This window comes from Balaenoptera acutorostrata, chromosome 12 (assembly GCF_949987535.1).
Source record: "Balaenoptera acutorostrata chromosome 12, mBalAcu1.1, whole genome shotgun sequence".
NCBI lineage: Eukaryota > Metazoa > Chordata > Mammalia > Artiodactyla > Balaenopteridae > Balaenoptera > Balaenoptera acutorostrata.
Genome location: NC_080075.1, coordinates 73,043,717 through 73,067,363, shown reverse-complemented (window position 1 = coordinate 73,067,363; position 23,647 = coordinate 73,043,717). Strand labels below are relative to the sequence as shown.

General features: G+C 54.0%; 2 protein-coding genes across 3 annotated transcripts in view; both read left to right on the top strand.

The window, feature by feature from the left end:
• The window catches only part of MAPRE3 (microtubule associated protein RP/EB family member 3), a 48,700-nt gene extending 37,869 nt beyond the window's left edge, over nucleotides 1-10,831 (top strand). The window contains exons 2-7 of one of the 2 annotated variants that reach the window (XM_007191301.2): nucleotides 5,819-5,946; nucleotides 6,999-7,144; nucleotides 7,739-7,895; nucleotides 9,228-9,382; nucleotides 9,509-9,661; nucleotides 9,903-10,831. In XM_007191301.2, coding sequence (XP_007191363.1) covers nucleotides 5,826-5,946; nucleotides 6,999-7,144; nucleotides 7,739-7,895; nucleotides 9,228-9,382; nucleotides 9,509-9,661; nucleotides 9,903-9,971 — 801 coding nt within the window. In that variant the 5' untranslated portion in view covers nucleotides 5,819-5,825 and the 3' untranslated portion in view covers nucleotides 9,972-10,831. Of the gene's footprint in view, nucleotides 1-5,818; nucleotides 5,947-6,998; nucleotides 7,145-7,738; nucleotides 7,941-9,227; nucleotides 9,383-9,508; nucleotides 9,662-9,902 lie in introns of both variants that reach the window. The other variant, XM_007191299.2, reaches the window with a different exon arrangement.
• Nucleotides 10,832-14,698: 3,867 nt separating this feature from the next.
• TMEM214 (transmembrane protein 214) lies at nucleotides 14,699-23,112 on the top strand. Its single transcript, XM_057557806.1, has 17 exons — nucleotides 14,699-14,884; nucleotides 15,881-16,080; nucleotides 16,646-16,796; nucleotides 17,084-17,218; nucleotides 17,466-17,548; nucleotides 17,998-18,103; nucleotides 18,215-18,296; nucleotides 18,578-18,679; nucleotides 19,055-19,196; nucleotides 19,597-19,688; nucleotides 19,987-20,035; nucleotides 20,228-20,341; nucleotides 20,577-20,694; nucleotides 21,222-21,318; nucleotides 21,501-21,669; nucleotides 21,795-21,946; nucleotides 22,166-23,112. The coding sequence occupies exons 1-17, from the start codon at nucleotides 14,740-14,742 to the stop codon at nucleotides 22,290-22,292; spliced, it is 2,064 nt and encodes a 687-aa protein (XP_057413789.1). The 5' UTR covers nucleotides 14,699-14,739; the 3' UTR covers nucleotides 22,293-23,112.
• The last annotated feature ends 535 nt before the right edge of the window (nucleotides 23,113-23,647 follow it).

The following is a 23,647-nucleotide window of genomic DNA, read 5'->3' as shown; positions in this document are numbered from 1 at the left end:
ATGTCCAGAACAAACCTGCCAAGGTTCAACATTTGAGTCTCTGTCCTCTCTTGTGCAGACTGTCATTCTGCACGTCCCCGAGACTCGACTCTATCTGTCCCCCTGCAGGCGATGGTCGTTCCCCCTCAGTGGGGATGTGCACGGGAGGGGTACCTTCAGGCCTGCCCACCTTCCAATAGCTTCTCTCCTGGTCTGCCATGGTGGTTGAAGTTCCCACCATGAATGCTACTCTTGTGGATTATAGCATTTGTCTCCAAAAAGCCTTAGTTATCATCTCAGTTTCGAATATGAGGAGATGAAGGCTCTGGGTGCAGTGACTTGCTCAGACTCAAGATCAACCACTGGCAAGGCCAGAGCGTGAAGCCAGGCCATCTGCACCCAAACCCTGTGCTCCTCCCGCACCATGGCACCGGGGAAGGAAGAGCCACTTGATTAAATCCTCTGCACAGCTCTAGTGCAGGATGACTTGCTCTGATTTAGGCCGCTGAGCATTAAGAGAAAGGAAAGGAAAGGTCAAAGGGACGGGGTTGGAAGACCCTGCTATTGTAGCCCTTGGAACAGAGCCTGCCTCCTCTGGGTGGTTGCCTACCATTCTCTCAGGCGAGGTGAAGCAGCCCTTGGTTACAGGTGTAATCAACTTTAAGAGTTGTCTCAGACATTGTCTCTGCTGTATTTGGAGACAGCTGGTCCACTTAGGGCTAGATGCTTGGGCAAATGCTTTATATGCCTCCTCCACCCCCAGAAGCTGCTCTGATTTGAGTTGAGGCCTGAGTCAACCCCCAATACAGTAAGTCATCAGAAGTTGGACCCGTTGATGAGTTTAACTTATGGCTTTGGGGAATTGGGAGGTTGGTTTAGTTGAGTCCAGAATCTTAGAGTAGGCCTAATGCCCTAGGCCACTCCAGCTGGTTCAGTTCTCAGAGGACACCTGGGTCAGGAACAAGGACTCCACTCAAGCCTGTGCCCTGACACCACCAGGTTTTGACCAAACCAGGCTTCCTCTTTGAGGGACAAGGTCAAAGTTAGGGGCTCTCCCTTTTCTAAACTGAGCTAGGGAGAGAGAGATTTGGGGATGGGAGAAACTTCTTAAAGGAGTCTTTGCCCAGGACCTGGGTGCCACCTGCTGGCCATAATTTAGTTGTATTTATAGGGCCAAATCTGGGAGAAGAAAATTAAAAGGGCATCCTGCCCTCCCCATCATGATGAGGAATAAGGGAACTAGGAGGCTGGTTTCTTCGTGACCACCCCCCCCCCCAGCAAGTATGACTGAGAATCCTTGCAGAGACCCCCAAGTGTCTTAGATGAGTTCTCCTGAGCCAAAATGGACCTCAGCTGGGCCAGAGGGTAGCATCACCTGAAAGAACCAGAGCCAGTCGCAAGTGGAGACAAAGCTCTGCTCCACATTATCAACTGCCCACCCACACCCACCCCACCCTCCCACCCCGCTCCATGCGACCCACACCCACTTCCCCAAAAGCCCCACAGGAGGTAAAAGTCATAATTGGTGGTTCGGCCCTGAGAGGAGCCATTTTTTTCCAGCTTTCTCCTTACAGGCACTGTTGGCTCTTTGGGGACCCTAGATTCAGACTAATCAAAGGTGTGGAAAATGCCCTTCCATCATCAGGCATGGACAGAGCTGGGAATTTCTGGCCAAGCTGAGAAGATTTGGGCATTTTTCTAGTACCTGTGTAGCTTTTGGTGACTCTTAGGGCCCTGATAGCAAGGTCTTTAGTTGTGTCCTGGAAGGGAGACTGGAGATTTTTCATACTTACCAAGGAGGAAAATAGCCAACGCTGTACCCCAGGGAGGTCGCAAAACACCCCAGTATCCCAGCCTGTGCCATTGCAATGCAGGCCAGGCAATCCCAGCCAAGCACATGCATCAGATGAGGACTGTGGTTCTAATACCTTGTTGTGCACCAGGAGGATTTTTTAAATTATAAAGATATAAAATAAAATAACTATAAAATATATAGTTATACACACACATATATATAGATATAACACTAAATATATTATACAGTCAGCCCTCCATATTCGTGGGTTCCATAGTCATGAATTCAACCAACCATAGATGGAAAATATTTGAAAAAAAAAAATTCCAGGAAGTTCCAAAAAGTAAAACTTGAATTTGCCATGAGCCAGCAACTATTTACATAGTGTTTACATTGTATTAGGTATTATAAATACTCTAGAGATGACTTAAAGTACACAGGAGGGTGTGCATAGGTAATTTGCAAATACCATGCCATTTTACATAAGGGACTTGAGCATCCACAGATCTTGGTATCCAGGTATCCACGGTGGTCCTGGAACAAATCTCCCGTGGACACTGAGAGCCAACTATACTATGTATTATATATAAATAGATTGGTATATATCATATGTAGTGTATCATATATATTTATACATACTATATATGAATACTACATTATATATAAATATATATTAATGTATATTTATATAGTGTATTATATATAATTGCATATATACTATGTAATAATATACATGATGTGGTTATATATAATATTTAGAGAGGCTAGGGAACCGCAGGTAGGCTGCCCTCAGGTTGGAAGACCCTTGAAGCTCAAATGATTTCAGTCAAAAACTGGAGGACTAGTTTAGACTAGGACCAGTGCCTCTGCTTTTCTTCAATAATCAGCACTTGAAACTCATACACAGTAAACAGGAAAAAAATCCCTAAAGTGGCTCAGGAATTCCCAGGGCCAACCTAAGACCGCCCTATACCTCCCAGAACCACCCCTGACCAGCCCAGACTCTGTACCCCAGGAGTGCAGGGATAGAGCAGCCCCCAAGACCTCATGGAGAAATGAGTCCCCAAGCCTGTGGTAAGCCAGTATCCAGAATGGCTTGTCCCCTCTGCACTCAGATCCCACAGGCCTCTGCAGACCCCCGAAGGCCTGGCAGGTTCTGACCATTCTTATTGGGGCCGTTCAAATCCATTCTCCAGCTGTGCATGCTCTCTCCTTCCTGACTTTCTGTAGCACCTACCGTTCTCACCACACTTTGGGGCATTTGGTTATACTGTTCTGCTGTGTGTTGGTCTCCCCAGTGAGACTATAAACTCCTTGATGACAAGGGCAAATCTTTCTATTTCTCAGAGTCCCTAACTAAATACTCATCAAAATACAATGCACTTGCCTTGACCCTACCCATCTGCCTCTCTAATGAAGTCTGGTGTCCACGTGCCCCTGCCACGCCTGCTGAGGTTACTTTAGGTGAGTTCTCTGGAAATTAAGAAGCACTCTCCTAACTCTAGTCTCTGTGATTGTCATTCACTGAGAATTGATCTAGAACCCCAAAGTGAATGAAACAGCCTGGCCATTGAGTTTACAGTCAGGTGGAAGGGACAGACACACAAGTGATTTCAAGAGAATGTGATCAACGCCATGATTGAGTAAGCTCAGGGTGACAGAGAGACACAGATGAAGGCCATGTCTCCCTGCACAGGGGCTCAGAGAACGTGTCTTGGAGGCGATGGAGCCCAAGCTGAGTCCAGAAGGTTGAGTGGGGGAGGGAGGGTCCAGGTCAGAAGGTGATAAAAGATGGTTCAGAAAGAGGAGAAAAGGTGAGGAGGTGTCACTCAGTCATTCAACAAACTTACTGAATACCTTGCCTGTGACAGGCCTGGAAACACCACTACTGGCTTTGAGATGCTTACTGATGAGGGAGGCAGGCATTTCAGCAAGTCCAGTGGTTAGTGCAGGGTCAGGTTACAGGCCGGTGGCTCAAAACCACTGTGTAAGAAGGGACTCAAGTGCAGTCAAAATTACCCTCAGAAATCTCTGGAATTGTCAGCTCCTGAGTCCTTAGAAGCTCCCAAGATGATAATTTTTGTTTCTCTTGGCTTTTTGGCTCTGTCTGGCTTCCCTTTCCCTGGGCAATGAAGGACAAGGTCTATTTTTAAAAGGAGGAATGACTGAGAATAAACAAGAGGGTTTCTTGATTTTTCTTCAAAAAATGTATTGAAGTTAAATGTGCATCTAGCGAGGTTCCATTATATATACTTGGGGTGGGGCCATGGGGGAGCACAGCCTAGCAGATACCAACTGAGCCTCTTCTCTAAAGCAGCTTCTCTAATTTAACTGTGCCTGTAGACCCTCTTGGTCAAGTGCAGTTTCTGACTCAGTAGATCTGGGGCGAGGCTCAAGAATTAGAATTTCTAACTTGAAATTTCTAACAAGCTGATGCCCATAGAGCACCAAAGCTGCTCCAGGGACCACAGTTTGAGAACCTCTAGAGCAGAGAATGAGTGGACTTTGGGGGTGGCGGCCGCATTCCATGCAGAGGGTGAGTAGAGAGCTGCCCATGGCTCCCAGTTGGGGGATCAAAGTAGAAGACAGGGCTGGAGAGGGAGGGCTCATTGAAGAGCTTCGTAAGTGATGGGGAGGGGGTCACATTATAAGAGCAGATACCCACAGGGGACCGGGAAGTAGGCTGGGTGTATTCTTCCTTCAGGGAGACAATTTGCATATTAAACCTAAATATTCTTCACTCCAGAAATATGTACTCTCACAATTCTTGAAATACGCAGTCCTATTTCTCCATTTATGATAAAGACCTAGTTACAAGAAATATTTCCCTCTCTGTTAACAGTGCAAGTCAGTAATAACAACTGACACTTGACCTCTGCGTGGGGATGGGGGGAGGGTAAGGAGGCACTTACACCCACTGGCGGGGGGGGGGGGGGGGGAGGGGGGATGGGTGGCGTGGCCAGGACTGCTTTCACATAGATTCTGACCGCAGCAGCGTCAGGGATGGACTAGGGGGAGGGAGTGCCTGGGGGCTGGAAGGCCCCCTAGGAGGCTTCTGCTAGCCTTGGCTGGAGAGAATGGATGCAGAAACCCCGAGGCAGCAGGAGGCGGGGCGAAGAGCAGGGCACACTGGGAAGGCAGAGTAGCCGGGCTCACTGAATGATGGGCTCTGAGGATGAGGGGGAGTAGGCTGTCTGGGACGACCCCACAGGTTTCCAGCGTGGGTGACTGGGTGCCTGGTGGTGACATCCACTGGGATAATGAATACAAGAGCAGAAGCATGTATTGAGGGAAGTTTCTGGATAAGCGGAATTTAGGTGCCTGTGGATTGGCCAGCAGGCCACAGGGATTATAGGGTCTGAATTCAGAGCAGATGCGAAGATTAGTCAGCTTTCTAGAACCCCAATCTGGTAAAGTATTGTCTGCTTAAAATCCTCTAATGGCTTCCCTTGTTTAAACAGAGTCCAGACTCCTCCTCATGGTAACCAAAGCCCTCGCAACCAGCCCCTTCCAGTGCTGTTGCGCCACACCCCAACACAAACACCCGCTCCCCAGGCCTGCTGAACAGCTCCGAGTCCCGGAATAAGCCATGCCTTTGTTCTTGATAGTCCTGGGGCCTGCACTGCCCTTCTACCCCACCCCCTGTATGTTCAGAAAATTCCTACCCCTTTCAGGCTGCTCTGAAGTCTTCGCTGACCCTGTCAAGCAGAAGAGATCCCTCCCTTCTTTGTGCCGTCCCTGAACTTTGCATGTGCTGCTTTTCCTGCCCTGTCACTCCCTGCTGTGGGGATTTGCCTGTCTGTAAACTCCTCGGAGGCAGAGACCACGTCTGACTTCACCACTTCTTAGTGCAGGTCTGGCATATAGTAGACACTCACCAAATGTTTCAAGAGTGAATGAGTACCCCTTCTCCAAGAGGCAAACTGCTGGTCTGGAGGAAGATGCTTCTCGTTTCCCCAGAGACCCTCCAGCTCCCTCTCCTTCGGGCTCAGGAACAGCACAAGGCCCCCAGGGTCTTACCTTGCCTTTCTTCTTTCTTTGCAGCTGGGGTATGGCCGTCAATGTGTACTCCACGTCTGTGACCAGTGAGAATCTGAGTCGCCATGATATGCTCGCGTGGGTCAATGACTCCCTGCACCTCAACTATACCAAGATAGAGCAGCTCTGCTCAGGTGGGAGGCTGGGAATCGGGGGGAAGTGGGCCCTGCTGGGGGGGGAAAGGGGGGTAGGCAGGAGGCAGAACAGCCACCGCTGCAACGTAGCTTGTAACTGGGATTAAGGAGGAGCACTGCAGAGCCCTCAACTAGCCAAAGTGTTTGGAGTTGGAGTAAGGAAATAGGGGTCTACGTGGGATGGAAAGAGTAAAAAGCAAAGAGCAGGGGCTTCCCTGGTGGCACAGTGGTTAAGAATCCGCCTGCCAATGCAGGGGGACACGGGTTGGAGCCCTGGTCCGGGAAGATCCCACATGCCGCAGAGCAACTAAGCCCGTGCACCACAACTACTGCGCCTGCGCTCTAGAGCCCGCGAGCCTCAACTACGGAGCCCGCGTGCCACAACTACTGAAGCCTGTGCACCTAGAGCCCGTGCTCCGCAACAAGAGAAGCCACCACAATGAGAAGACCGTGCACCGCGACGAAGAGTAGCTCCCGCTCGCCACAACTAGAGAAAGCCCGCGCGTAGCAACAAAGACCCAATTCAGCCAAAAATAAATAAATAAAATTAATAAATTTATTTTAAAAAAACCCACAGCTTCCTAAGGAGAGGTTAGGTTACTCTTTTAAAAAAAAAAACGAAGAGCAGGAGAGGCACAGTAAAAGGCTGCAGAAGGGGAGCGGCAGTGGGGACAGGCAGTGAAGCCAGAGGTCACGTGTACCAGGTCCAGCCTAGCCACTCGGGTAGGGGGGGAGGGTCCAAATCTCAGCTCTTCTTGTACTGCAACCCTGGACAAGTCACCACACCTCTCTAGGTCTCAGTTTTCCCATCCATGAATGGAGATGACATCAGCTATCTAACCAGGGTTGCTGTTAGGATTAAAGCCCATACATGCAGTGTTTGATATGGTGCTGGTACATAATCGCATCACTGTATGGTAATTGCTCTCACTCTTGGGAAGTCTGGCCCCGGCTCTGGGAACAAAGAGAGAGAAGAGGAGACAGAGAGGTTTGGGGGAGTAGCGCCAGTTGGCCTGGGGAAGTGAAAACGAGCATCTTGTGTTTCTCCACAGGGGCAGCTTACTGCCAGTTCATGGACATGCTCTTCCCTGGCTGTGTGCACTTGAGGAAGGTGAAGTTCCAGGCCAAGCTAGAGCACGAATATATCCACAACTTCAAGGTGCTGCAAGCAGCATTCAAGAAGATGGGTGTTGATAAAGTAGGTGCCTGCGCTCTGAGGGGCCCCGAGGAGCTGTGTGACCCTGGGAAAGAAGATGGCCCGCCAGCCAGGGCAGCAGGGGCTGCTGGGGTCAATCCAGTTCTCACGCCTCTCTCCACCCCGACTCTCCAGGGGGAATGTTCCCCCAGCTCCAGGCTCAGTGGAAAACCCCACAGCTTTGGACATCCCATCCTGATGACATTCCTGTCCCTTTCTCCCCTCTGGACCCTACACCCCAGCACTTGAGCCTCGGTATATTGCTCCTATTAAGTTCCTCCTCTGTAGGGCCCAAGAAAAGCCTCTTGGCTCACTCTACTGCCTCAACGGCCCAGGACCCTGGTTCCAGCAGCCCTCACCCCACATGCAGGCGCAGCACCAAGGGATGTCTCCCCACACACTTCCTCCTGTGCCTGGAGGAAAGGGCCTGCGGCCTACCCACCTGCTCTGGTGGCACGGGAGGGGGGCCCGGGGGAGAAGGGGGAGGATGCTGCAGCCCAGGGGCTGGCTTTCCTGAGAGCAGTGGCCCTCTCACAGAGAAAGGCAGCCCTGCAGCAGCAGGAGGTTAAAGTTCTCTGCTTCTGTGGTCTATTTCAGATCATTCCTGTAGAGAAATTAGTGAAAGGAAAATTCCAAGATAATTTTGAGTTTATTCAGTGGTTTAAGAAATTCTTTGACGCAAACTATGATGGAAAGGATTACAACCCTCTGCTGGCGCGGCAGGGCCAGGACGTAGCACCACCTCCTAACCCAGGTGATCAGATCTTCAACAAATCCAAGAAACTCATTGGCACAGCAGGTAATGTGCCCGAGCTGGGGGAGGGAGTGTGGGGGGCCGGGCCGGAAGGGCTCTACAGCCAGGAGCGGCCCCTGGGCCACCGGCCCGGCCCTGCCAGCCTAGAGGAGACTGTTGTCACGGAGTTCAGATGACGCCGCCTGCTGCCTGCTTAGACCGGGGGGAGTCACAGTAGGGAGGAGAGGGCTCCAGAGGCTGCCACAGAAGGAGAGCCACCAGCACCAGCCAGGGTGGCAGCTGGTGATGGGAGGCCCCGGGGCACCTCCCTCTGTAGCCCGAGCCAACTCCTGTGCCTCGAGATGATGGGGCAGCCCCTGGCTTGGTTCCTCTGTCCAGGTCCATCCAGGCCAAGGGCCTGGGCCGGCACTACAGACTCTTCTTGCCCTCTGCCCACTTGATTCCCCGGGGATGGGAGTTGGCCCAGCTTGACCATATCTTCCCCCATTTCCAAAATCCCACAGCCCTAAGTCCTCAAGAGATGAGTCTCTGGCAACGAGGCTTTGTCTGGGTTCCAGAGGAGAAGGGGAAAAAGCAACAGGGCCTCTGGGGGATGGGAAGGTTGGCGAGAGAAGAGGAGCAGCCCCGCACGCGTCTGAACCCGTCATAGCAGAGCGGCTCCTCTGTGTGTGCTGCTGCCCGCCGGGGCCTGCCCCCACTCCCCTGCTTGCTTTGCATTAGAAGCTCTGTCCTGGGAGCCGCCATAGCTGGAAAATAAGTGGCCACGGCATGCTGGGTGGGCAGGGGAGGAGTGGGGTCCCTGAATCAGGCCCAGCAGAGGGCCCAGAGACCATCCTGAGGCAGGGGGCCCAGAGGGGCAGGGCCAGGCTTCTGCGGTCTCCTCCAGAAGTCACCCCCGGGGAGGATGGCTGTGGGCTGGGGTACCTGTTAGCAAAGACCCAGTGAGACCCTGTGCCAGCTGCTTTTCCCCAGGCCCCAGCTGTCAGTACAAGAGGGCCCTCAACCCTCCAGCCCCACTCCCCAAATTCGCCACCCCAGTTCCCTCCTCTCCCCCTCAGGCCAGCTCTCCTCCCTGCCTACACCTTACACTTTCTTTAGTTCCCTGTAGCCCCTGCTCTCCCAGGCTTGCCAGAGGGCTGCCCCGCTGCTGTGGTGTCACGTGTGGCCGTGGCTTGAGGCCTAGCTGTAGATGCCCATCCTGAGAGGGAGAGGAGGGGAGGGCGAGAGTGCCTGCCTTTCGCATGGGCCTGCCCCGCAGTCACACCAGGCTGTCTCGTGCCACGTGAGCTGTGGGCTCACGCAGCCCCGATCTGACTTTTCTCCTCTGGGCAGTTCCACAGAGGACGTCCCCCACAGGCCCCAAAAATATGCAGACCTCCGGCCGGCTGAGCAACGTGGCTCCGCCCTGCATCCTCCGGAAGAATCCTCCATCAGCCCGAAATGGTGGCCATGAGACCGATGCCCAGATTCTTGAACTCAACCAGCAGGTGAGTGGCGTGGACACTGGCAGCTGAGAAAGCCCCGCCACAAAAGCCAGGCCCCCGGGGCGTCAGGGCGGGAAGGGAGTCCGAGGCAGGGGTCTCTGGCTTGAACACCACCTTCTCCCCGAGCAGCTATTGGATTTGAAGCTGACAGTGGATGGGCTGGAGAAGGAGCGCGACTTCTACTTCAGCAAGCTTCGAGACATTGAGCTCATCTGCCAGGAACACGAAAGTGAGAACAGCCCTGTCATCTCGGGCATCATCGGCATTCTCTACGCCACCGAGGTGAGCCCTGCCAGCGCCTGCTGAGCCTCGCGCATTCCCGCCGGGCCCTCAGACCAGAAGGGGCCTGGGAGAACGTGGGCCGATGAGGGCAGCCCGCTGAAGTCACCAGCCCAGGGTCTCACAGGGCGTGAGCAGGGGAAGTAGGACAAGAACCTGGGCCCTGGCTCCCAAGCTACCCTCAGGAGTCCGCACCCTCAGCCTGCCTGCCTGCCTCACCACCTCTCTCCCTCCCGCCCTCCAGGAAGGATTTGCACCCCCGGAGGACGATGAGATTGAGGAACACCAACAGGAAGACCAGGACGAGTACTGAGGGCGGCTCCAGCCCTGGCTGACCGCACGGCTGCCGTGTCACCCCGCTCCCATGCCCACATTATAATCCTTTCCTGACAGCCAGCTGGCCGGGTGCTTTGTGTCAGTGCCGTGGCCCTGGGGAGCCTGGCGAGCAGGGCTTGGGGGGTGGGGCAGGCGAGCAGGCAGAGGCCCCTCCTCCTGTGGCAGAGGCCCAGTTGGGCGGGATCCCTGCCCACTCCCCACCCCTATTTATTTCCGTGGTCTCTATGCTGTGTCGGCCAACACTTCCCAGGGGGCTGCTGCCACCCACCCCAGCCAGCCGCCTGCTCCCCTGACAGCCAGCAGCTGTATATTTGACAAAGTCATTGGTATATTTTTACTTACTGGATTTTCCTTGCACTTTACCTGTTCTTTTCCCAGGGCTGACAGCACGGGCTCCGGGGCAGCGTGTCTGGCTTGGCCTCCCTTCCCCGTTGCCAGGGCTGTGGCAGGACTCACCGATTCTTATTTATTTTGTCTTTTGACTTCCCAGTAGTTGAGGGAAAGGCTGATGTCAGGAGAGGGATAGGGTGACTGAGGAGGGGGTGCCTTAGGCCCCGGTGGTCAGGGAGAGTGAGGGGAGCACGTGAGGGATGAAAATGACCTCCTGGCACCAGGCTCGCCCACCCTCGGCCCCCTGCCCCCAGCACCGAAGCCCAGCACTGCCCCGAGGCCCCCAGCTACTCCCCCTGCAGCTTGGTTCATACCACACATGCTCTGCCTGGACCCTCCTGTGCGTCTGCCTCCCCTCTGCCCGCCTCCCCAACCCCTGCCCCTCGGGCCACCCAGCCTGCATATGTGTTCACTTTTATTTAAATAAACTTGTGTGGTAAAAGTCCATACCATATCTCCCTCAACCGAGCCACAGCCTGGCTCTCAGTGCTCTTCTCCTGAGCAACCCCGTCTCCAGAGGCGATGGCCATGGAGCACAGCACCCCTGCCGTCCTCCCTCGGGCCCAGAAACCACCACTGGCTTAGCCTCAAGCGCCCAGCTCTGACCTAGCCCCCATCTCCCAACGCTGATTCCCCGGGCTTTAAGGGCTTGCCATTTCCCTGAAGAGGAACAAAGTTCAGGGCCATGGCTGTGATGATGGGCAGCCCAGTAAAGCAGCTGTGGGGTAACAGGCGGTCCTGGCTGAGAGGTGCTTTGTTTCAGTCCCCTTTGGGCCAGTATGACTGCATATTGTCCCCCACCCTTGTCAAAGCTCATACGCCCCACAACAGTGATCCAGCCGCGGACAAGGGCTCACGTGACAGAGCTGAGTGGGCTACAAAGAGCAACGGCTCTAAGAACTGAAGCCCAGAAGGAAAGCAATGTCCAAGGGGTTCCTTCCACAGAACAGGCTCTAACGGGAGCCGGGAGCCGGGAACTCTGTCACATCCTCCGCACAGCCCTGCAATCCTGGTGTGTGCCGGCCAAGGGCCATGATAACCAGTGTCCTGGAGGCCCCGAGGGCGTTGAAATGCATGTGGATACCGGGCCCATTCAAACAGAGCCTTGGCTGCCATCTAGAACAGTCCCTCATTTACTGATGAAAGGACTGAGAACAACATGTGACATGACTTGCTCAAGGTGGTAAAAAACTAGACTAGAATTGAGACCTCCTGACTCAGGGTTCAGGGCTCATTCCCAAAGACCACAGAGGTGTGACCTCCAGAACGTTCCTCTAGCTTCAGACTAGCCCTGGTAGTTGTTTCCTTGCCATCCCGAGTATGCCTGAGATACTACGGGGATTGTGTTCCTTCCATGGCCCTGCTCCGTGACCCTCCTTCCAGACTGCCACCATTTCTCAGATGACTCCAGTTATAAGCCTGAAATAAGCAAACCGTGTCTCTTCGTTCCTCATTCACTTCACTTCCTCCATTTGACTCCCACCCCCACGCACAGAGACTTCTGATCTTATTCTGTTTTTCTTCTCCAACAAGTTCCCTGCCTGCATTTATTTATCATTATGATTTTTAATTCCTGTGCCTAAGTTTAAAAGGCTTTTCCCCCTACCGTTCCAGGTAGATATAGTAAAAGGATAAGGTAGTTTCTCTGCGTTGCCCAGTGTTCATTTTCAGGCCGAGACCTCACCCTGCTGGTTAAGTGGGTGTGGTAGACAGAATAACACCTCCCCCCCGAGATGTCCACGTCATAATCCCCAGGACCTATGGATATGTTAGGTTACATGGTGAAGGGGAATTAAGCTGCAGATGGAATTAAATTGCTAATCAGTTGACCTTAAAATAGGGAGAGTATCCTGGATTATCCAGGTGGGCCCAGTGTAATTGCAAGGGTCCACAAAATTGGGGCAGGGGGCAGGAGGTCAGAGTGATGCAATCTGAGGAGGACTTGACCCGCTGTTGCTGACTTTGAAGATGGAAGGGAGCTATGAGCGAAGGAATTCGGTCAGCCTCTAGAGGCTGGGAAAGGCAAGGAAACAGCTTCTCCCCTAGAGCCTCCACAATGGACCACTGCCCTGCAGACACCATATTTAGCCCAGTGAGACCCTGACAGACTTCCCCTTCCAGAACTGTAAGATTAGAAGTTTGTGTTGTTTTAAGCCAGTAAGTTTGTGGCAATTTGTTACAGCAGCAATAGGAAACTAATACAGTGGGTCAAACTGCTTCAGCGAGCTCACTCTTCTTCTCGCCTCCACACTGGACACCCACCCGTCCTCCTCGTTTGATTCTTCCGTCAAACCCCATGGGTACCTGCCTAAGCCCACCTCCATGGCTAGTGTCTAAGGCTGCTCTTTGAACACCCAGAGCTCAAGGATGTGAAGCCACTGCCTCCTTCCCAATGTCTGCAGCATTTAAGATGGTGAACCATAATTTTCTGTTTACATAGTTGTCTCCCACACAAGCTTCGAGTTCCTCTCAAGCAAGTGAGGTGTGTCCTCTAGCTCCACCTAGCACTGTGCTAGGTGCTTAGGTAGAGAAGAAGGTGCTTTGGAAATGCTACTGGATAAGTAAGTGAATGACTTCTATCCCTTAGATGCCAAGTTACAACAGATGACCTGCCAGACTATTCTAAGGAAAGATAGGAAATAAAGCCCCTCCCTTTCTATATATTTCCACCATGGAGCACCCCCCTTCTTTGCCTCTATGGAAAGCCTGTTTTTTTTCTGTTCCAAAAACAGTGTCTCTTCTGTGACCATACATGTGACACAGAAAAGGTAGAACAAAGAGAAGACAGTGTCTGAGTAGAGCTAAACCAATGATCTGAAACAAATGAATTGATTAATCATCAGCTCAAGTATGTTCCTTGCCAAAAGCACTGCATCTCAGAGGCAAAGTCTGCTATGGTCAGGCCTGAAGGGGCTGGAGGGCAGGCAGAAGGAGGCAGCAAGAGCCGGTTACATCCCCCTTCCTGCCTTTCCCCCACCAAATCCCATCCTTCACATATCCCCATTTAGCTTTCCAAAAGCAGACGTGCCACTTTCCTACTGGCTTCCCAGGGTCTGGAGGGCAAAGTCCGAATTTGGCAGGCAAGGCCCATGGCATATGGGCTCCGATCCCTTTCCAACTGCATCCCCTCCAAAATCCCTTAAGCACTGTCACATTTGAACTACTTCCAGTCTCCCAGCCTTGCCTCGCTGTGTCCCACCTCTAGGACTCTGCTTAAATCAATAAATCCATACAACTGGCCTGTTCTCTCCACTTGTCCTAATCCCCAGCCAATGAAAATTTGCCCATTCCTCAGGACCCATCTCAAGAGCCATCTCCTTCAAGAAGCCTTCTCTAATCTCCTTCCTAAAGGAATTCATCACTCCCGAAGCTATTCGTCCTGTGGGAAACTGAACTCTATCAGTTCTTACTATAAGGGCTTGCCTGTCTTGTTCCTCAGTATGGCAGGTGTGAATCTCGTCCTCAAATGTAGGAGTGTACGTGAAATAGCACAGTTCCTTAATCGTGATAGACCCCTTCCAGTTCACCTTCGCTCATCCTCCCCTGCTGGGATGCTTCAAGTTTTGAGGTCTCACGTGATACTACAAGCCTGGCAGAAGGCCCTCGGGAAATAGTGGATGTCTGAGCGGTAACCTGTTTGAGTGGTTCCCCGGGTCTGCAGCTCTCGATCCCTTCCCTGCCACATCTGGGACTTGGGAGTGACTCTTGTGGTGGGAGTCAGAGTCTTTTCTTTCCCATTGCCTGGAAGGGGAAACCCAGCGCTGGCTGTACCAGGGCCCCAGACTTTTCTGTGCCTCCTACCAGAAGGACTCTCCGCTCTCCACTTCCTGCCTTCCAAATACTGCCTCTTCCCTCAAGCTCCATCCTCTTCCTTGTTCCTTCAGAACAGATTTTTATAGCTCATTAAACCCAAAGTTTAATCACTAGCAACAGAAGAACTAGCACTTTCCTACAAGGAAGGAAGCATTTAATCTTTAAACTCTCCTGGGAGATGAGGAGAACTATTTTCATTCCATCCTTCTTGCACAACTAGAAAGGAAAGAAAAACAGAAACACTTAGATTTCCACCAAGTCACCCAATGCCTTCACATTTTGCTCAATAAAAGCTGTCTGAATGCAAAAGCCTCTCATCTCAACATCTTTGCCTGGCTGTTTTTTTGCTGCGAAAAGGCCCCGACGCCGACCCGACCCCTGGAGTGGGAAAACCAGGCAAACATGAAAGACTACAAGTCCCAGGCTGCCTTGCGGGTGGCGTCACGCGCCGTGAGGCCCTGCGAGGAGACGTGGCAGAGCGCTGCGCGTCCGCGCCGGACCGGAAAGCCCAGGGAGGTGGCCGTGGCGGGAGGGTTGGAGCCATGTCGGCCAGGACGGCGGGTGGGGGGCGCTGGGAGGTGGTGAAGAAGGGGCGGCGGCCTGGGGCTGGCGGCAGTGGTAAAGGCGGCGGAGGGGACCGCCGGGCGCTCGGGGAGGCGAACGGCGTGTGGAAGTACGACCTGACCCGTGAGTACCCACCCGGCCCGCCGCGCCTGCCGCCGCCGCCCAGCCCCGGGCCTGCCCCCGCGGGTGGTAGCGAGCAGCTACCCGAGCCCAGAGGGTCAAAACACCCCCGGGCTCCGGGAGGCTCGAGCTCTCCTGCCGATCGGAACCTCCCAGTTCAGCCGGCGCTACCCTGGCGTTGCCTATTTTGAGCCTCACGGGAGGTAGACAGCGCGAGGGAAGTCGCTGTCCTTACCTCTCAAATGAGTAAACTGAGGCCCAGCGAAGTTAGATGCCTTGTCCAGGATCACATGTCAGAGGGGACCGGGATTCCGGTCTTCGGACGCTCAGCTGACTGCACATACGCCCTACCAGCTATTCCCGGGCCCTGGCCTGGCCTCTCCGGGCAGGTGTCCGAGGGGTGCGAAGAGGCATCCTGGTTCATCATACACGGTGCCCCCGCCTTAAGTAACCAGCAGGTCGGGGGTGGGCGTGGGGACTGGGACGCACACGAGGCCCTGCACTGGGAGAAATGACCCACCACGCACTGTCCACACCCACCAAGTATTATTCTAAGTGGTGCCGGTTTCCTCAAAGCCTCCTGGAGGAGTGGAGAAAGCTTGCCACTTGTTGATTATAGAGTTGTCACATCTGAACCAAAAGGAACTGGGGTAGAACCAAGATGGAAAAATCCTGACCTCCCAGACTAGTAGCCATTCAACAAAGAAGCCAGCCCTCTGTATCCCACCCCCGGCCACCGATTCTCACATACTCTGATTTCCTAATAAAGAAACGCCTCATCTTTGTGAAAGAGCCCATGAACTCACGAGCTGTGATTACTGAAGAAGCAGCCAGGAGCGCTCCCTGCCCTGCTCCTTAAGCAGGACAGCAAGAAGGGGCTTTGAGGCAGGATCCTCCCTGGAGATGAATTAGGTGACAGTGTGGAGGAAGGGACCACTGTTCCTGTGAGGCCCTCCTGACTCAGGGCTGCCCCCCTTTCTCTGCCTGTCATTACCCCAGCTCCAATCCAGACGACAAGCACCCTGTATGAACGGGGCTTTGAGAAAATCATGAAGCGGCAGAATAAGGAGCAGGTTCCACCCCCTGCTGTGGAGCCTAAGAAACCGGGCAACAAGAAGCAGACTAAGAAGGTGGCCACGCTCACCAACCAGAACCAGAAGCAGGGCCGCTTTCGCAGCCTGGAGGAGGCACTGAAAGCTGTGAGTGTGTCTAGACTTTAGGCAGGGCGAGAATGAGGACTCGAGGAGTAGAGAAAATGAGAGGAGCGGGAGGGCGACAGGCGGCTGAGGGACCTGTGGAATGTGGGACATGGCTGGCTGAGAGGAGGCGTTCAGGAAAGGATGGAAACCCCACGGGGTACAGTGTTTGCACTTAGGATGGAAAGGAAATACGTTTATAGAGAAACATAGATTAGTGAGAGGAGAGCCTTGAAAATCCAGAGATACAGGGAGGATTTAGAAAAACGGCTTGTGGTGCCTCTCCACAAGGAAGGAGTGATCTTTCATTTTCCATCTAGTCTTCTGTTTTTCCCCTTGAACATGTGAAGGGCCCAAGAGTATTAGTCCTTGAGATCAGCAATTGCATCTGTCATGTTCTCTGTTTCCTAAAGATCTGGATTCAGCAAAAGTGTGGCATTCCACATACTTTCGTTTAAAAGCAGAAACCCTTTGTTCTTCCTACCACCACCTAGTTCAACCATTTTCCCACCTCTACCCCATTACTCTGTACCCACAACTCACCATGAGGGGCCTGTGTCCCTGGCAGCTGGACCTGGCAGCTCTGCAGAAGGAACTGGACAAGAGCCAAAGCGTGTTCTCTGGGAACCCATCTGTGTGGTTGAAGGACCTGGCCAGCTATCTCAACTACAAGCTCCAAGTACCTCCAAGTGAACCCACACTAAGCCAGCATACTCACGGTTAGTTCTCGAGACAAGTTCAAGAAAATTCTGAAAGGGCTGTGCGTAAGCACATTACTTAGTAACTGAGCCCAATGCCCCCTACTGCATTGATTTACATGGGTGATTTCAGCTGTTCTCAAATCATCATGGCTTAAAAGTTTCCGGACCTCCTTGAAATAGGGAGGATGCCAGCCACAGTGCAGTGACCTCTGCGTCCACTTACCGTTCTCAGGGGGCAAACCAGAGCTCTCAGAGCCGGCAGAGGCTTCTGGTCCTAGCACTCATATGAGGCCTGTCGGCCGCAGATTATCCCTACAGCCTGGTGAGCCGGGAGCTGCGTGGGATCATCCGAGGGCTACTGGCGAAGGCAGCGGAGTCTCTGGAGCTCTTTTTTGACCACTGTCTATTCACCATGCTACAAGAGCTGGATAAGACGCCAGGTGAGAGGGGCCCGTGAGGAATAGCCCAGTCCCATCTGGGGAGCCTACCCCCTTTTTCCTGCTTCGAGAGTAGCTGGGTGGTTCCGTTTCAGCAGAGAAACGTGCTAACCTCAACACTCTTTTGGAAAAGGAGGAGGATGTAAGGACTCTCTGGGCCTGGGTTCTGGGCTCTCAGCTGTCAAAAGGGAGGTTACAGGTTTGGGATGCTGATTAGTATATGTAGGTCTGAGAATGTATATCTCTCCAGGGGAGTCACTACATGGTTACCGCATCTGTATCCAGGCCATTCTGCAGGACAAGCCCAAGATCGCCACCATGAACCTGGGCAAGGTGAGCTCAGGGTCGTGGTGGGGACATCGGGAGGCTAGGACTGGGGAGGCTGGGTGGAATCTACACTGTTAGACCCAATTAAGGGATAGTGGGAGGTCCTGTAAGACAAATGATCACAGCTAACACTGTTAGCGCTTACTGTGTCTACTTTGTACATTATATGAGGTAGGTACTGCTGTTATTCCCATTTTGTAGATGAGAAGATTGAGCCACAGAGGGGTTCAGTAACTTTCATAGAGTTGGTCAACTAGTAAGTGGCAAGTATGGGTGAAGGCCACAGCCTGGTGCCGGAGCCTGTGCTCTGAATCACTCCACCACGCTACCATGTGCTGCACTGTCCCTCAGCCTGTCCCTCCTCTCCCAGTTGACACCTCTCTTCCTCCCTGGCTTTGGGGGTGCTCCTGGTGCTCTGCCCTATCCCAACCTGTCTCCCCCACCGGTCTCCTCAGTTCCTGGAACTGCTGAGGTCCCACCAGAGCCGACCAGCAAAGTGTCTGACCATCATGTGGGCCCTGGGTCAAGCAGGTTTTGCCAATCTCACCGAGGGACTGAGAGGTAACGAGGAAGTGAGGAAGGAAGAGGGAGGTTTGGGGGCCAGGAAGTTGCTCTTTAATGTTCCCAGTGGATCCAGGCCTGAGGCTTCCTCCCTGACCTTTGTCTCCGCAGTGTGGCTGGGGATCATGCTGCCTGTGCTGGGCATCAAGTCTCTGTCTCCCTTCGCCATTGCCTACCTGGATCGGCTGCTCCTGTGAGTAACGGCAGGGAACAGCGAGGCCGAGGCCCAGGGCCTTTTCCAGTGGCTATTTCAGCAAAATGGCATGCTGTGATCCTGGTTTCCGTAGATGTGAGGAAAATCAGGACCAGCTCCTCCCAACTCAGAATGTGATGGTGAAGAAGGAAAGGGAGAGAGCCAGGAAGGGGAGGGGGATGCGGTAGAGAGTATGCCCTTTTTCTTAGATGTTATTCTTAGCTGGGTCCATGGCCCAGGCAGGTGGTCCCCAACAAGCCTGTTTCTTTCTTCCCCCACAGGATGCACCCCAACCTCACCAAGGGCTTTGGCATGATTGGCCCCAAGGACTTATTCCCACTTCTGGACTTTGCCTATATGCCCAACAACTCCCTGACTCCCAGGTAAGGCTGCCCTGGGGCACACCTGCTGTGAAGGATCCCAGCAGAGGGTTAGGAGCGGACAGTATATGTCCCTTCCCCTCCAGCCACTCTAGATCTGAGATTATCAACCTGCAAGTACAAGGGATCATTGAACCCCTGGAATTATATGGGCCCTCAAATGTGATTGGCATGTGGGCATTTTCCTGGGGAGGGGACCCATGACTCTGAGCAGATTTTCCAAGAAGTCTCCGAGTCTAGAAAAATGCGGGACCATCACAAGGCCCTTCATGACCGCCCGCCTTGGGCAGGGTGTGGGCTCTGAGGCAGGCAGAAGGGACACAGCGCACAAATCCATTTAGAGCTTGTGCCTGGCTCTCCTCTCAACCCCCTCCACAGCCTGCAGGAGCAGCTGTGTCAGCTCTACCCGCGACTGAAGGTGCTGGCATTTGGGGCAAAGCCGGAATCCACCCTGCATACCTACTTCCCCTCCTTCCTGTCCAGAGCCACCCCTAGCTGCCCTCCGGAGATGAAGAAAGAGGTGAGGAAATGGTGGGAGGCTCCTTTTTCCTTCCCAGGGGTCTGCTACAGAGGTCCTTATCTGCTGACAAAGGCCCTGCTTCAGGGAGCCCGTTTTCTGGGCATCCCCTTAGCTCACTCCTGACAGCCGCCTGCCCGGCTCTCTTATGCTCTGCCCTCAGAAGAACGGAGCTGAAAAGAGGCACATTCAGGTCTGGCCGGTCTCTGATATCCTGCCCCTTGCAGACAAGTGAGCTTCGAGCTCAGGAGCCCTGGCCTCCCCCTTTACAGCCTCTCGGAGAGTTTTGGGGTATGGGCACAGTTTCTCCACCCTTTAGCGTGGATGTGTTGCCCGGAGGGCCTCACTTAGGAGAGAGGGATTACCTCCCGGCAGTGTCTCCCTTGTCCTGTCCCCGGTGCAGCTCCTGAGCAGCCTGACCGAGTGCCTGGCGGTGGACCCCTTCAGCACCGGCGTCTGGAGGCAGCTATACCCCAAGCACGCGTCACAGTCCAGGCAGGTGGGGGTGGGCGGGTCCCCTGCCCCGATGCACACAGAGAAGCCTTAACGCACGCCTCCTGCTGTGTCCCTGTCCTAGAAGCAGAAGGGGGACGTTTGTCACTGTTGTTCAGGCTCATGCCCCTCAAGTTCAGTGGGAACGTTGCTGGGAGGCCTCTAGGAAGCTGCTCCTCTGCGGGGGCGGGGGTGGTGGTGGATATCTTTCAGCCTGAAGGAGCGGGGCCTCGTGGAGGACAGGGGGATGGAAGGGGCCAAGTGGGCCTCCTGATTGGAAGGGGTTGTGCTTTCCCCACAGCCTGCTGCTGGAGCACTTGCTCAGGTCCTGGGAGCGGATTCCCAAGAAGGTAAGGAGCTGGGAGGACGTGGCAGGCTGAGCCTCATCTGAGTTCTGGGTTCATACCCCTCAGCCACTGTCCCCCTTTCTGAGAAGGTGCTCTGTTAGCACATCTGGCATGGAAAACGAAGCAGAATGGAGGCTCAGGGTTCCCTCCTGGGCCAAATCTTACGACCTCAGCCTAAATTTTCTTACCCTATAGACACAGAAGTCTTTGCAAGAAACCATTCAGTCCTTCAAGCTTACCAACCAGGATCTGCTAGGGAAGGGCAGCTGCAGCAACCAGGATGTCATCGCCTGTGACGCGGCCTGCAAGGTGCCAGCGCCCAGCCCTCCGCCAGCCCCACAAGCTGTTCTGCGTCGCTGTCTCAGCACACCCTGGGGTGGGCCTGTGTCCCATTCCTGCCCCACCTGTCCCTGGAGCCCGCACTACCTCCTGGGTAATGTGAGGGCCTGATCCTCTCTCTGGAAGGCCTAGCTCGAGGCCTGCCTTACGAGGCAAGGAGCAGCCCCTCTCCCTTCTGACCACTGCTCCCTACCCCTTCTCCTAGAGTCTGTTGCAGCAGGCACGGGGCTTCTGGCTGCCCTGGACGCGGCTACTCATGTTGGTGCTGGTCTTTGCCATAGGTTTCCTGTGCCATGACTTGTGGTCACACAGCTCTTTCCAGGGTAAGCAGGGATTGGCAGGCAAGGGAGATAGCCTGGGGCTCTCTATGGGGACACAGAGCTGGATGTAGCACTCCCCGCCCCCAACACAATCCAGAACAAACACTTTTCCGACATGTTTCTGTCACACCTCAGATCAGACAGGTGCTTTGCAGTATAGAAATGCTTGCATATTCATGGTCTCATTTAAGTAGATGTTATCTTGTTTTTTAACTTCTGAGGAAATTGAGGCTCAGAAAGATTTACCAATTAGCTAAAATACAGCTAGGAAATAGAAGGGCCGACCCTCAAACCTGAGGCTTCTTGACGCCTAAGCCCAGGGCTCCACCTGGCTGCACCCTTCTTGCTCCCCTGGCCTGCATCCTCCCTCCGTGTGTGCTCCAGAGCAGACTGGAGGCAGCTCTGCAGCCCCAGGAGCACACTGAGTTCTGCCCCATCCCTCACTGGGTCTGCTCTGGGGCCTGTAGTGTCTGTCTCTCCGGTCCCTTCCCCGCTCACCTCCCAGCTCACCCGAGGCCCCCTTTTCTCAGCCTCCCTTTCTGGCCGGTTGCTTCATTCATCTGGTGTCTTGCCTGCTGTCCAACAAGCATGTACCAAGATCTACTCCTACAGCCTGCAAGGCTACAGGTGAGCACCTCCTGGGGAGGGGTGGGCTGGGAGAGAGAGGGCTTGCGTGTTCAGGCATTGACAATCAGTGGGAAGTGATGGTGGTTTTCCTTTCCCAAGGCCTCCTTTGCCCCAGCTGTTCTTGGGCCAAATTGCCTGGGAAAACTCAGAGACCTCCTTCCTCCCTGTGTCTTCTCCTACAGCTGGCTGGAGGAGACATTGCCGGCCTGGGGCTCCCACTTGCTGACCATGGTGAGGCCCAGCTTGCAGCTGGCCTGGGCCCACACCAATGCCACAGTCAGCTTCCTTTCTGCCCACTGTGCCTCCCACCTTGCCTGGTTGGGTGACAGCCTCACCAGCCTTTCCCAGAGGGTAAGCCAGAGCCAGGGAGGTCAGAGAAGGCTGCTCTCGCCAGGGGCTGAGTTCTTGGGAAGGTGCAGCCCCGTGTGGACTGCATTCCCTGGCCACTCTAATCCCGTCCATTCTCCGCGGTCCAGCTACAGATCCAGCTCCCTGATGCCCTGAACCAGCTGCTCCATTCTCTGAGGGAGCTGCTCCTGTTTCTTTACCAGAGCGTCCTGCTGCCCACGTGGCACATGCTGCTTGAGGCCCTGGCCCGCGTCCAGGAGCACTGCCATGAGGCGTGCAGGTGAGACCCTTGCCCAGGGCACCAGCAGGAGGCCCGTGGCCACACGCCCTTTCTCCAGGGACAAGGCTCCTCTGTTGAGTCTCTCGCTCTGCCCTGGCCCCTGCTCCTCCCTTGGCCACTTTGGGATGCGGGTTGTGAGTGTGAGCTACAGCCCTGTGACTTGACACAGCTGCACATCACTGCTTTCCAACCTCCACAAATGTTCTGCTTTCCTCCCAGAGGTGGGGTGACCTGGGACTGCGTGAAGACACAGCTCAGTGAGGCTGCCCACCGGACCTGGCTCTGCCTACAGGACACCACAGTGGCCTTCTTGGACTGGGCATTTGCCATGCTATCCCAGCAGTAGGCCCTGCCTCCCTGGCTGCTGGGTTCTGTCCGGAGCAGACCATCTGAGACTGCTGGCGGGGAGAGGGTGGCAGTTCTGCATGGGAGTCTTTGTTACGTGGTGCCTAAGTTCTGTCTCCTAGGCGAGTGGTTGGCTGCCTGCGCCTCAGTTCTTCCACTTTGGCAGCAGCTGAGCCCGGGGGTATCTCAGCCTCCTACCTGCGATTCCACCGAGCACTGCTCTGCCCGATTGCACCGAGCTCCCAGCCTCTGTCCTCGGGCTGGTAGCCTCTCTTGCCTCCTCTCTTGTCTCCTGCTCTCCACTTCCTTCTTTGTCATTCCTGAAGCCTCAAACAGCTCACCTCCAAAAAGGTGGGACTCCAGCAAGTGGTTTCTGCCTTCTTCAGACAAATGATTCCCAGACTTCAGCCGCAGCAGAAAAAAGAAAGGGACCTCCGGAAGAACCCAGAAGAATATAGCACCTCAGTGGGTGGCAGCAGCTTCGCCTCTACCCACACCCTGGGTGTGGCTGTCAGTGGACATGGAGGCCTGGGTGGAAAGGCCTCTCACCTCAAAATGCTCAGCTTAGGTCCTTCAAGGCCCCTCGCTGCCCCTTCCACTGTGGTCCTACTTCCTCACTCTCCATTCCCCTTCAGTGCTGGGGGGTCTCTGCCTCAATGTTCAGCCTTTCGCTGCTGCCCACCCCTACCATCTGTCTGGAGAGCGCAGCCCAGGTAGTCATGTCCCTCGGGCCCAGGGAACCTTCCAGCAGTCTGTTGAGACAGGATGTGGCCCATGGGTATGCCTACTCGGTGGAATAAAGGACACAGGTTTGATTTCTAGCTTTCCTCTGTGCCTCTTCATACAGGAATTCCTATAGTTGTGGACAGGAGGACAAAATTGGAGCACCTGCACATTCTTTAGCCCCCTGCCCTCCTGAAGGTTATAGCCGCTGGCTGTAATTGAGCCTCTGGCAAGGAAAGCCCATTCTAAAGTTTGGCCTGTCGAGGGTTCTAGACACACTCTTGCTCATGTATTGTCTCACTTGTCCCTGTGATTCACGTCCCAGGATTTGCCTTGGTAGCTTGAGTGTTTTATGCTTGGAAAAGTTGGGGAGAGTCTCCTAGGGGAATTCTTGGCCAGTGATCAGAGGGTGTCTCCTTCATTCCCAGGACCTTAATTTATTAATTGGTTCATTTTATAGGCAGTGAGTGAAAGGTTTAGAACTCCAAGAGTCAAGGGTTTAATCACCAAAGTCCCTTTTAATTTTTGACTTGAGACTGTAATAATTAGTCAGCTAACTGCGTGGGTTTTCGGTTCTCACCTCAAGCTTCTTTCCTTGAATGTTTCAAAAAATATAAGCAGTACTAGAGGTGC